The sequence below is a fragment of the Beta vulgaris genome, chromosome 8 (genome assembly GCF_026745355.1).
Source record: "Beta vulgaris subsp. vulgaris cultivar EL10 chromosome 8, EL10.2, whole genome shotgun sequence".
Classification (NCBI taxonomy): Eukaryota; Viridiplantae; Streptophyta; class Magnoliopsida; order Caryophyllales; family Amaranthaceae; genus Beta; species Beta vulgaris.
This window is the reverse complement of record NC_079209.1, coordinates 16,425,998-16,436,308: the sequence shown is the minus strand read 5'-3', so window position 1 is coordinate 16,436,308 and position 10,311 is coordinate 16,425,998. Positions and strand designations below refer to the sequence as shown.

Here is a 10,311-nt window from a genome sequence, read left to right as displayed (position 1 = left end):
CAATATGAACAATTTCTCATACCTAAAAACAAAAAAAATAACACTCACAACTCCCATATGGGAGAAGGAGATCTCCACAACAGAGACTAAGAACCCCATAACAGGGTTTGAAGAAATCTCATAAAGAGATACTAATTTATTCCACCAAACAAGGAAACAAACTAAAAATTGAAAATAAAAGGAAAAAGGGGGCTTACCATGTATAAAATCATCCATGGCAGCCCCTAACTGATGAACGAGGAGTAGGGGAGGCTAGGGTTTTAGAGAAAAAAAGAGAGAGGGGGAGGCTAGGGTTTATGTGCTTGTGTAATGTAATTATTCAACTTTTATTTTTTCCTTTTTTCCTTTTAAGTTTTTACTCTAATTTTAAGTTCTTTTCTTGCAAAATAACGATTAATTGTCCTTTTATTTTCAAATAATTGCAACAATTTGACTCTATTCACTATTGATATACTCCCTCCGTTTCCTAAAGATCTTCCCTCTTTCCGTTTAAGGGTGTTTCCAAAAGATCTTCCCTCTTTTGCTTTATTCCTTATTTGGCAAAACAAATTTCCCTATTTACCCTCTCATGTCACTATCATATGGTCCACCATTACATTATTAATTCAATTTTACTCCCTTTCTCTCTCCTACTTTAACCCCTTTTTATTTGTTTATTTATATTAACCGCTTTCTCTCTCCTACTTTACTCACACCATGCCCCACACAACTTGATTTTCCTTGGTATCTGTAGGAACAGTAAGTGGGAAGATCTTTAGGAAATGGAGGGAGTATTAAGTATGATCAAGAATTATATGCAAATACTTAAATATAAATTTTATTATGTACAAAATTTGGATATGTCACTATCTATATTCACTAAATTTATATCAACTTCTTATAAATTTTAGTAACAGATAATTGAAGATATTAAAGGTAAAATTTGTATCTTGATATGATTGTAAAAGTCAATATTTTGAATTTACAAAAAATGGAGATAGTAGTGAAATATCAATATAGTGAAGGCATCTCTAATAAATAATTATTCGAATAATATAAAGTTTGGTTTTGTTATCGTGAAAACTCAACTTCTTATTTGTATATTATGATCATTGTCTATTTGCTTAGTTTAGTTAGGACCCCAAATTTTAAAATTTTTGATCTGCTCCTGCTAAACCCAAAACATCTCATAAAGCAAAGCTTAAAAGCCTGTTCCTTTTGCTTATAATTAATTATCTTGTATACTATCTACTCACTTCATGAAAATTTCATATTAATTTAATTTTTAGATCAAAATTTTATCTCAGCAAGTCGAGACTGCTACAAATTTGTATTTAATTTATGTATTATTCATGTATATATATATATTGGCGACTTTTTTTTGTCACCATTGTCAAGATATATAACTTACTAAAACTGACCCGTTTAATCCCAAAAGCACTTGTCAGTTTCTCTCAAAATTATAAAAGCTATTAATGGAAAGAGAGGTGGTAGCTCAGTGAAGTACCATCCCGAATTCTAAAACATTGTCTAGGGTTCAAATCCTCATCCGAACAATATGTTGGAGAATTTACTTCTGGGCTGTTTAGCCTTATATCCAACCTCTTAGCTGGTGTGCCCGACAGGCTAGTAGTCTAGCAGAGGTTAGTTTTCGGACCAATTATCTTTCCTAATAAATAAAAATAATATTAAATAAAAGCTACTACTGATGTATACACTATTTGTATATATCAAATATATTTGTTGTTTATATCTTGTGTAATATACTAATATCAACTAAATTACGCTCCCCTAAAAAAACAAAATCATTGTGCGGGACATAAAAACCCGATATCCTCTTTTTAGGTGTTATATCAGAGTCACCATTTGATAATCAATACGTGACCTTTGAAATAAAAAGTGGAAGCTTAACCATTAATCCAACATAACACCGTTGTTTAGTATTTCAAAATAAAATATATCATAAGGTCTTATTAATATATCTCATTAAAAGATTTGCACAAGTAGTTAGATAGCTAACATTTTTATGATAACAACAAGAGACTATTACAGACATAAACTGTTACGTCAATTCCTTATAGAAAATTAAGTTATATATTACTTTCATCCCCAAACTTTTAAGGGTTTATATTCAAAAATCATGCAATTACTTATCATGTCATTACGTCAATTTTTCCTAACTTGACAAAAAAAAGTTGGAAAAAGTAACAACCCAGAGCATCGCCTGGGACACTCACTAGTTATAATTATATAAAGAACGGAAACATACCTTTAGATTCATCATGAATTCTAACCAATAGAGGGGAAGGATCCTCCCCTAAAACAGAATCCAATTGCACACGCATAATTTCATCCTCTTCTTAAAAAATTTGGCAAAATCGGCGTGAATAACCATTTATGACATAGGGCCTGTTCTCCCCAACTTATTTTCAGTTCAATTCAGTTCAGTTCAATTCAATTCAGTTCAGATCAGTTGAGTTCAGCTCTTGACAATACTTTTACTCTCGCATATCACTATTCATTTCAGTTCAATTCAGTTCAGTTCAATTCAGTTCAGTTCAGATCAGTTCAATTCAGTTCAGTTCAGATCAATTCGGTTTAGTTCAGTTCAGTTCAGCTGTTTTATACCGAAGAGAACAGGCCCTTAGTCAGTGCAACCAACACAACGACCTTAAGCGGATATAACCACATCATGAAATATGAGTTTTGGTGCAAGATATGACATTAATCACACTAGAGATAAAATAAAATAATAATATTATATTCTATAATTTCTTTTATTTTTTGCAATCAAACACGTATGGTTCATGGGAACTATATATATCATCAAACATGAAATAAAGAATAGATCATGTCATTTTATCTGTGTTATTCATTGTAAGCGAACCCATAGTTTAAGTTGTGGCTTACACTTAAGAATTACGATTAATTAAGTTAGTTGGTTAAAGTCTTTGAGAATGATACCGAAAACATGAGATTGAATCACATCTACATCATTTGCTTCTATGGTTTTCTCAACACATAAAAAAAACAAATTACATTAAGTACTAGGTATCCAATGCACTGTTAATTCTTTTTTATGTATCATAAATTACATGAACTCGTGAAGTGTAGACATTAACTAGATTAATTAATTAAAGTTATAAAAAATTGTACTCAAAACCTTGATCAAATCCCATCTATATTATTTATGTATTTTTCCTTGTGATTTTTCTCAACACCAAAAAAAAAAAAAATTAAATACTAGCCTACTAGACTACTCCAAACGCATCGTTAATTCTTTTTTATCTATCATAATCTTCAGCACTACTTCTGCTTCATCTTAGACCTCATTTCCCTTCATCCCCATCCCCAACCCATCTACTCCACTCTTTCGCTCTTGCGAGAGGAAAAGCAAAGAAAAAAGATATGGCAGTATCGAGATGCTTCTCACTTAATGTAATCTTATTCTTTTCACTCTTTCTTCTATCCACTATACGTAAAACTACTTCTATGCCGCATTATCTAGAAAAGAACTGTCCAAATTCCACCTTTGCTCCCAACAGCAAATACAAAACCAACCTCAAAACCCTCCTTAGCTCTCTTTCGACCAAAGCCACCACTAATCCCTTTCCCCCGGGCGGCTTTTATATCACCTCCATCGCAAACGATACGAACGATGCCGTCTACGGCCTGTTTCTTTGCCGTGGTGATCAGAACATCACCGGGTGTGGCGAATGCGTTAAGACCGCCGCCACATCCGGCTTACAAACAAACTGCCCCACCTCAAAATCCGCAGTAATATATTACGACGAGTGCATGGTAAGATACTCTAATGAGTCCCTTTATGGAAAAATGGTCGACGATCCTTTCTCATCCTTTATGAACGCAAAACGATTTGAAGGGAACCAAACGCAGTTCTTTGGGATCATGTGGAAGACTATGAAGGCTATGGTGGCTGAGACGGCTAATAATCGATCAACAAAGAAATTTACTACGAAAATGGTGAATGTTACGAGATCGGTCACTTTGTATGCTATGGAGCAGTGTACGCCTGATTTGACGCCCAAAGATTGTAGTTTATGCTTGAACAAAGGAATCGGACAATTGGAAACCATGAAAGGTGCCCGGATTTTGATGCCTAGTTGCCATGTTCGGTTCGAGACCTATACGTTTTATATTGGCGCCGTTAATTACTCGTTGCCGTTGTTGCCGCCGCCGCTGGTGGCTGCTAATTCCACCACTAACGGTAGAAAAGGTAATTTGGATTGCTTATTTATTGGCAGTTTAAGAAAAATTTAGCGCACAATGGGTATTTTTTATACTAATTTATAGTAATAACGATTATAAATTTATAGGTAATTTTGGGTATAATTTATCTGGTGAATCCTAATGGTAAAATAGTTATGAGTTTTTCAATTTCGAATTTCTTCCCAATTACTTTATTACAATTTTTCACTTTTAAATGTGTATTGAGTGGAAATAATTTTTTTTTTTTTGCGAAAATCACTTGTCGATAGCAACTAAAATAAATATTTTATTTACTAATTTTTATCGTGATTTAGACCGCTTACCAAATATACCACTGAAAAATTAACCTCAATTTCAGTATATTATATTTAGAGAGCCTTTAATTTGTCGTATCTTTAAGTAGATAAATGGCCATGACGATGAAGTCTATTCCCTATGCATATTGCATTGGGTGTATCGTGTGCATACACGCCCAATTTCCTAGCTAGTTCTTTTATGATTTTGATCACTAATTGGTTGGAAGTCCTCCTCCCAAGTTCCAACCATGTGACAACGGTGCGATTCTTATTTCTTGTACAATGAGATCCCCAATTTCTCTTCCCCTACTTGTACAAGAGATATTTATCTTAGCGTAAAAAAGAAAATACTAAACCCCGCAAGAGGAACTAGGGGGTGGGATTCTCTTACCTCCTCCAAAGTGCTTTGCATGTGTTACTGAGTCGGTCAAATTAACATGGGTAAGATTCCAATCCACCATGGCACTTCTCCTCACCATTTAGAGGGTATTTGGTATAGAAAAAATTGATGTAGGAAACGGATTCAAGTAAGCGTTTTCATTTCTAATTGTTTGATATGAGTGTTAATAACAAATACCAATTCCTGAGGGATTCATAATGCCCCCATTTGTTACCCTTATCAAACTAGTGGAAACAAATCACGTTTCCTTCCTCAATCATAAATCTTTCAATTGTTTCCGTTCCACTAGAATGCCAAATAACTAATAAAGGTAACAATTATTATTTCCATTTCTTCTTCTTATCGAAATCATTTCCATTCCGTTTCCATTAATCATACCAAACGCCCCTTTAAACAAAAGTATCGTTTATTTGCATGGAAATTGAAGTATCTTTTCTCATTGATAAGGAACTGGACCCTATTGTAACTGACCCTTGACCCGTTCCCTTCTATCCAGACCCAAAATAAAAATAAAGAGAAAAACATAAGCATATTGAGAGTGAAATTAGACAAAAGAAAAAAGGTGGATTTAATTTTTGGTCGCCTTTCTGTAGTCTGTAGTCAGTCTTACTACCACTAAAGTCCATATTCTACAAGATTAGATTCTTCTTACTTGTCAACATAAACATGTTTATTAGATTCTTTTCAGTAGTTAATACGACCTTAATTGAATAGACATCCAACAGTATTATGGACCACCCAGCCACCCACTAGGTTGACCCCAAGTCAAGAAGCAGTGTCGTTGCTTAAACGTCTCTTACTTTTGGCCACCAAAGTCTATTTTAATTCAAGATGTTTGTAATTTCTTACTGGTCATAATGTCAAGAGTTTGATTTCAGCCAAATAAACAGTACAGGGCATAAACATATTTTTCTTTTAGTTGACGCGTAGGCAAAATTAGTCATAATCCAAAATTTAACAATGTTAAGTTTTTTTATATTAATTTTTTATGAGAGTATTGATGTTAATGAATGAATTATTATAACTGCAGGAAAAAGGAAATTATCAACAAAGGGAACAATCGCCATTGTTATTCCATTGGTGGTTGTATTTGGTATAATAATTGCTCTGGGATTTTGTTTAGCAAAGAAGAAAGCTAGAAAGTTTAGGGGTGTACCCGTTGGAAGTGGTAAGATTATGATATAAGCTTAACATGTAAATTAAAGTTGAATATTGTTCTTGTTGTTGTATTACACGCTGATAACGATGTTTCTAACGTCTATTAGGTGAGGATTTTGCAACTCTCGAGTCCTTGCAATACGATTTAGTCACACTCCAAACAGCAACAAATAATTTTTCAGAGGAAAATAAATTAGGTGAAGGTGGTTTTGGTGGTGTATATAAGGTAACTCATCATTCCAAAACAAATACTAATATTATTACAAAGAATAGTTGGTGTTTCAATTATGAATATGGATACTCGTGTGTGGGTTTTTTAATACTGTTGGGTCATAAAGCTTGATCAAAAACATTATTGTGCAAATATATTGACAGCTAATCTAATAAAAATGTTACTTTTTCTTTAACAATTGACCATACCAGTAAAACGAATACTTTTCACGATTTTGCTAACTTTTTCCTCCAATGTTTTGTTTCTATATTACCAATCTAACTAAGTGTTACGAATTAGACTGCCTGAACTTATGGGCAGTTGTTTTTTGCTTATAGTTGGCGAGTGTAGATTTTTGAATACTCTTGGGTCATAATAAGATGACCAAAAAATATTTGGTCGTTTTTAAGTGGACAAGTGATATGTATTAGATATGTAAATATATTAACGACTAATCAAAATGAAATGTTACTCTTTCTCTGCAGCAATTTATAATATCACTAAAACGAATATTTTTCACTATTTTACCAAATTTTTACTCCAATTTTTTATAATTATTAACAAATATGACATAATGATTCCAGTTGGACCATCTAAACTTAAGGGTTGTTTTGTTCCAGGGTATACTAACTAATGGACAAGTAGTAGCAGTAAAACGATTGTCCAAAGGTTCCGGCCAAGGGGACAAGGAGTTCAAGAATGAGGTCTTATTCGTAGCTAAGCTTCAACACAGAAATTTGGCGAGGTTACTGGGATTTTGCTTAGACGGAGAGGAGAAGCTACTAGTGTACGAATATGTGGCTAATAAAAGTCTTGACCATTTTCTTTTTGGTATGGTACCTTTAAGATCAATCACTATTTACCCTAGTATAAAATATGTAAAAGAAATTTAGTTGGACTAATACTTGGTTATATGATAAATTGTTTTATATAGATTCTCCAAATCAAGAACAATTTGATTGGCAAAGGCGCTACAAAATAATAGGAGGAATTGCTCGAGGAATGCTTTATCTCCACCAAGATTCTAGAGTCAAAGTCATACATCGCGATCTTAAAGCAAGTAATGTCTTGTTAGACGCAAGTATGAACCCCAAAGTTTCGGACTTTGGCATGGCAAGGATTTTTGGAATAGAGCAGAGCCAAGAAAATACCAACAGGGTTGTTGGAACTTAGTGAGTATATAAAATATGATTGAAAAATTAAATAAACGAATAAATCACTACTTTAAGAAATAATTTATGTACACGATATTTTCATGCAGCGGTTATATGGCTCCAGAGTATGCAATGCACGGCCAATTTTCTGATAAATCGGATGTGTATAGCTTTGGTGTGGTAGTGTTAGAAATTATCAGCGGCAAGAAGAATACTAGTTTTCAAGAATCAGGCTATGCTGATGACCTTCTAAGCTACGTAAGTTTTTTTTCCCCCTTTGTTCTACTCTTTGTTGCGCACCAATAAACAACTAATATTCAACGTGCAGGCATGGAAACTATGGAGAGATGGCAAGCCGTTGGAATTTGTGGATCCAATAATAAAAGACTCTTGCTCGAGTAATGAAGTATTACGGTGCATGCTTCTTGGCTTGTTATGTGTACAAGACGATATGGATGACAGACCTACAATGGCAACAGCATTGCTCATGTTGGACACTCACTCAGTCACTCCTCCGATGCCGAAAGAGCCAGCATATTTTGTAAGGAGCGCAAGAGAGCCAGACATCTTGCTAACAGACATTGCTTCAGACCAATTCACGAGCAAGTCAGCGAACTTTTCGGTTAACGATATTTCTGTCACTGAAGTTCATCCCAGATAGGCCATGCATGCATGTCTAGATATGTGTTAAATCGTTTTGATACCAAAGACTGGTGATAAAAGAAGCTGCGACATATCTGTTGTTGTTGCATGTAATATTATTGTATACCTTGTACTCAGTACTATGGCCCATGTATGTATAAAATATCTATGGAGTATATATGGTATATTGTTTGAATATATCAAAATGAAATTTTGTTGCATAGTTACTTTTATTATGGTTACAATCAAAGATATACTAAATAATTACAATGAATATGCCACGGAAATATAGAGATAGGTAATCAAATAATAGATTAAAAAAGGTAAAATGATAAAATTAAAGTTTTGGGTTTTGCAATAAAAGTATCCTCAAGTTATATAGAGGAAAAAAAAATAAATATCTTTTTACATGCGTTTCTAGAGGATTGTCTTAAGTGCCTAATTATACTCTTATGTTATACGATAATTTTTAGCTACGATAATTTGGTACGATAAAAACAACTTGATAAATATTCGAATCTAAACCTAACCGTAATAAGAAAACTATGTAGATAACAAGAAATATAAAACTCTCATAACCATACGTTGCACAGGCAAGTGATGGAAACTCTCATCATTCTTGCACTCCCATAACTTATATAATTAGTTAGTTGCAATAGTGTCTATTTTTCTTGTTCACCACAACCCCAAAATCCAAACCCACGTTAACTCTTTAGGCTAAATCCTATGTTGCCCTTGTTGGGCTTCTCCATGCATAATTGCATATAGATTGGGGACTGCTATATGGTAAGTACACACGCATCATTGTTTTGTCATACATTTGCATGCATCGATATACATTTCCACGTTAACGCGTCTTTCGATATTTTTTCGTTTTTAAGTTATCTTTTAGGGTTTGTACGGGTTCCTTATGATTATAAAAGGGCTCTTAGTGTTCATTATTATTAACACAACTTACGAAACACTTTTAGCCTCTAGATTTAGGACTCCTTGTATTATTCTCTCTGATTTTCTCCATTATAGTGAAGAAGCTCTAATCCCCCACCTGTGGATGTAGGTCAAATTTGACTGAACCACGTAAATCCTTGTGTTCTTTGTTTGTTCATCTTTATTAATTTCTCACCTTTATTATTTCATTGATTTTCTGTTCCGCATTAATCAAACTACAACACCCTATTTCCTAACACATTCTTATACAACTACAGCAAGATATGGTCTAGCATGTGATGTCACCACTGACGCATTATAAGAAACTAGTCTCAATCATTATGTTAGTCTTACAAAATAATCTTCTTTATCATATGCATATGTGGTTCTTTTTAAAATAACCTGTTTCTCATCAAGTAAAAGTATTTGATAGAAAAATGCGACCCACTGTATCATCTACCCTTTAATGTTTCTTATATTCTTTCATGGATTCCCTATATTTTTTGTTATCTTTCGAACTAATATAGTGACTAGTCTACTTGTCACTGTATTGGCGTGGGTGTCTGGTGGGCTCGGGGGGCACAAGACTAGTAGATAATCAGGGAATGAGAAATAATTCCTATCCCAAATGTTGGTACTCCACCCCAGAAAGTAGCCAATGAAAGAAAAGTTACATATTTGTAACCAATCAGCTCCTTTTCGATACTTGTTCCTATCTCCTTCATACCACTTAAAGGGTAACGCTCAAAATTCAATGCACGAAAGAAAAAACAAAGCACACATTGACATCGGTAGCCAGCAATAATGGCAAAATAGTGACTGCGCCAATTTCCCATCATAAGACTTAACTACCTTCAATAGAGGTACCTCTATATGTTGAATAATACCTTCGCCTTTTGAAAAGTCTCCACAATAATACTTTGTGGTTGGAAATATGTTGCCTTCTTCTAGAGTGAGAGTGAAATAAATAAATTTTGTGAGATCTTTGCGTAGAAATTTCAAAGATTTAGCAACTTCTATAATATCACAAGATTCTTTATTTGTAATGAGAGCTTACACCAAAAAGGAGACTCTTGGTGCTCCATCTCAAACATCTTTTTCATGCCTAATAACTGCATCGTTTTCAACGATTTAGGCCCTCCACCATGATAATAAGTTAAATTCAAATTTTTGATCCTTGGTGATATTAAAAAATAGTATCCGGGTTTATTGAAAAAGAACATCACTAAATATTATTTATTAATATATCTAATTATTATGCTGACTTCTTAAATGCTACATATTATAATATAAATCCTATATCGAATAATTATT

The 10,311-nt window shown here is 33.6% G+C and overlaps 1 protein-coding gene across 2 annotated transcripts; it reads left to right on the top strand.

Annotated features, from left to right (window-relative positions):
• Positions 1-3,253: 3,253 nt before the first annotated feature.
• LOC104901110 (cysteine-rich receptor-like protein kinase 10) lies at positions 3,254-8,288 on the top strand. 2 transcript variants are annotated; one of them, XM_010688653.4, is made up of 7 exons: positions 3,254-4,216; positions 5,936-6,073; positions 6,171-6,289; positions 6,895-7,105; positions 7,209-7,446; positions 7,536-7,686; positions 7,757-8,288. In XM_010688653.4, the coding sequence occupies exons 1-7, from the start codon at positions 3,388-3,390 to the stop codon at positions 8,087-8,089; spliced, it is 2,019 nt and encodes a 672-aa protein (XP_010686955.2). In that variant the 5' UTR covers positions 3,254-3,387; the 3' UTR covers positions 8,090-8,288. The 2 variants fall into 2 exon arrangements, with proteins under 2 accessions (XP_010686955.2, XP_019106725.2); XM_019251180.3 differs by lacking the exon at positions 3,254-4,216 and adding an exon at positions 4,928-4,946.
• Positions 8,289-10,311: the final 2,023 nt, after the last annotated feature.

Bases quoted from the DNA above. Each gene is read 5' to 3' on its own strand.
- LOC104901110 (XM_010688653.4), top strand. From the start codon at position 3,388: ATGGCAGTATCGAGATGCTTCTCACTTAATGTAATCTTATTCTTTTCA. The intron at 6,074-6,170 runs GTAAGATTATGA...AACGTCTATTAG, and splicing joins GGGTGTACCCGTTGGAAGTG to GTGAGGATTTTGCAACTCTC. The intron at 7,447-7,535 runs GTGAGTATATAA...ATTTTCATGCAG, and splicing joins AACAGGGTTGTTGGAACTTA to CGGTTATATGGCTCCAGAGT.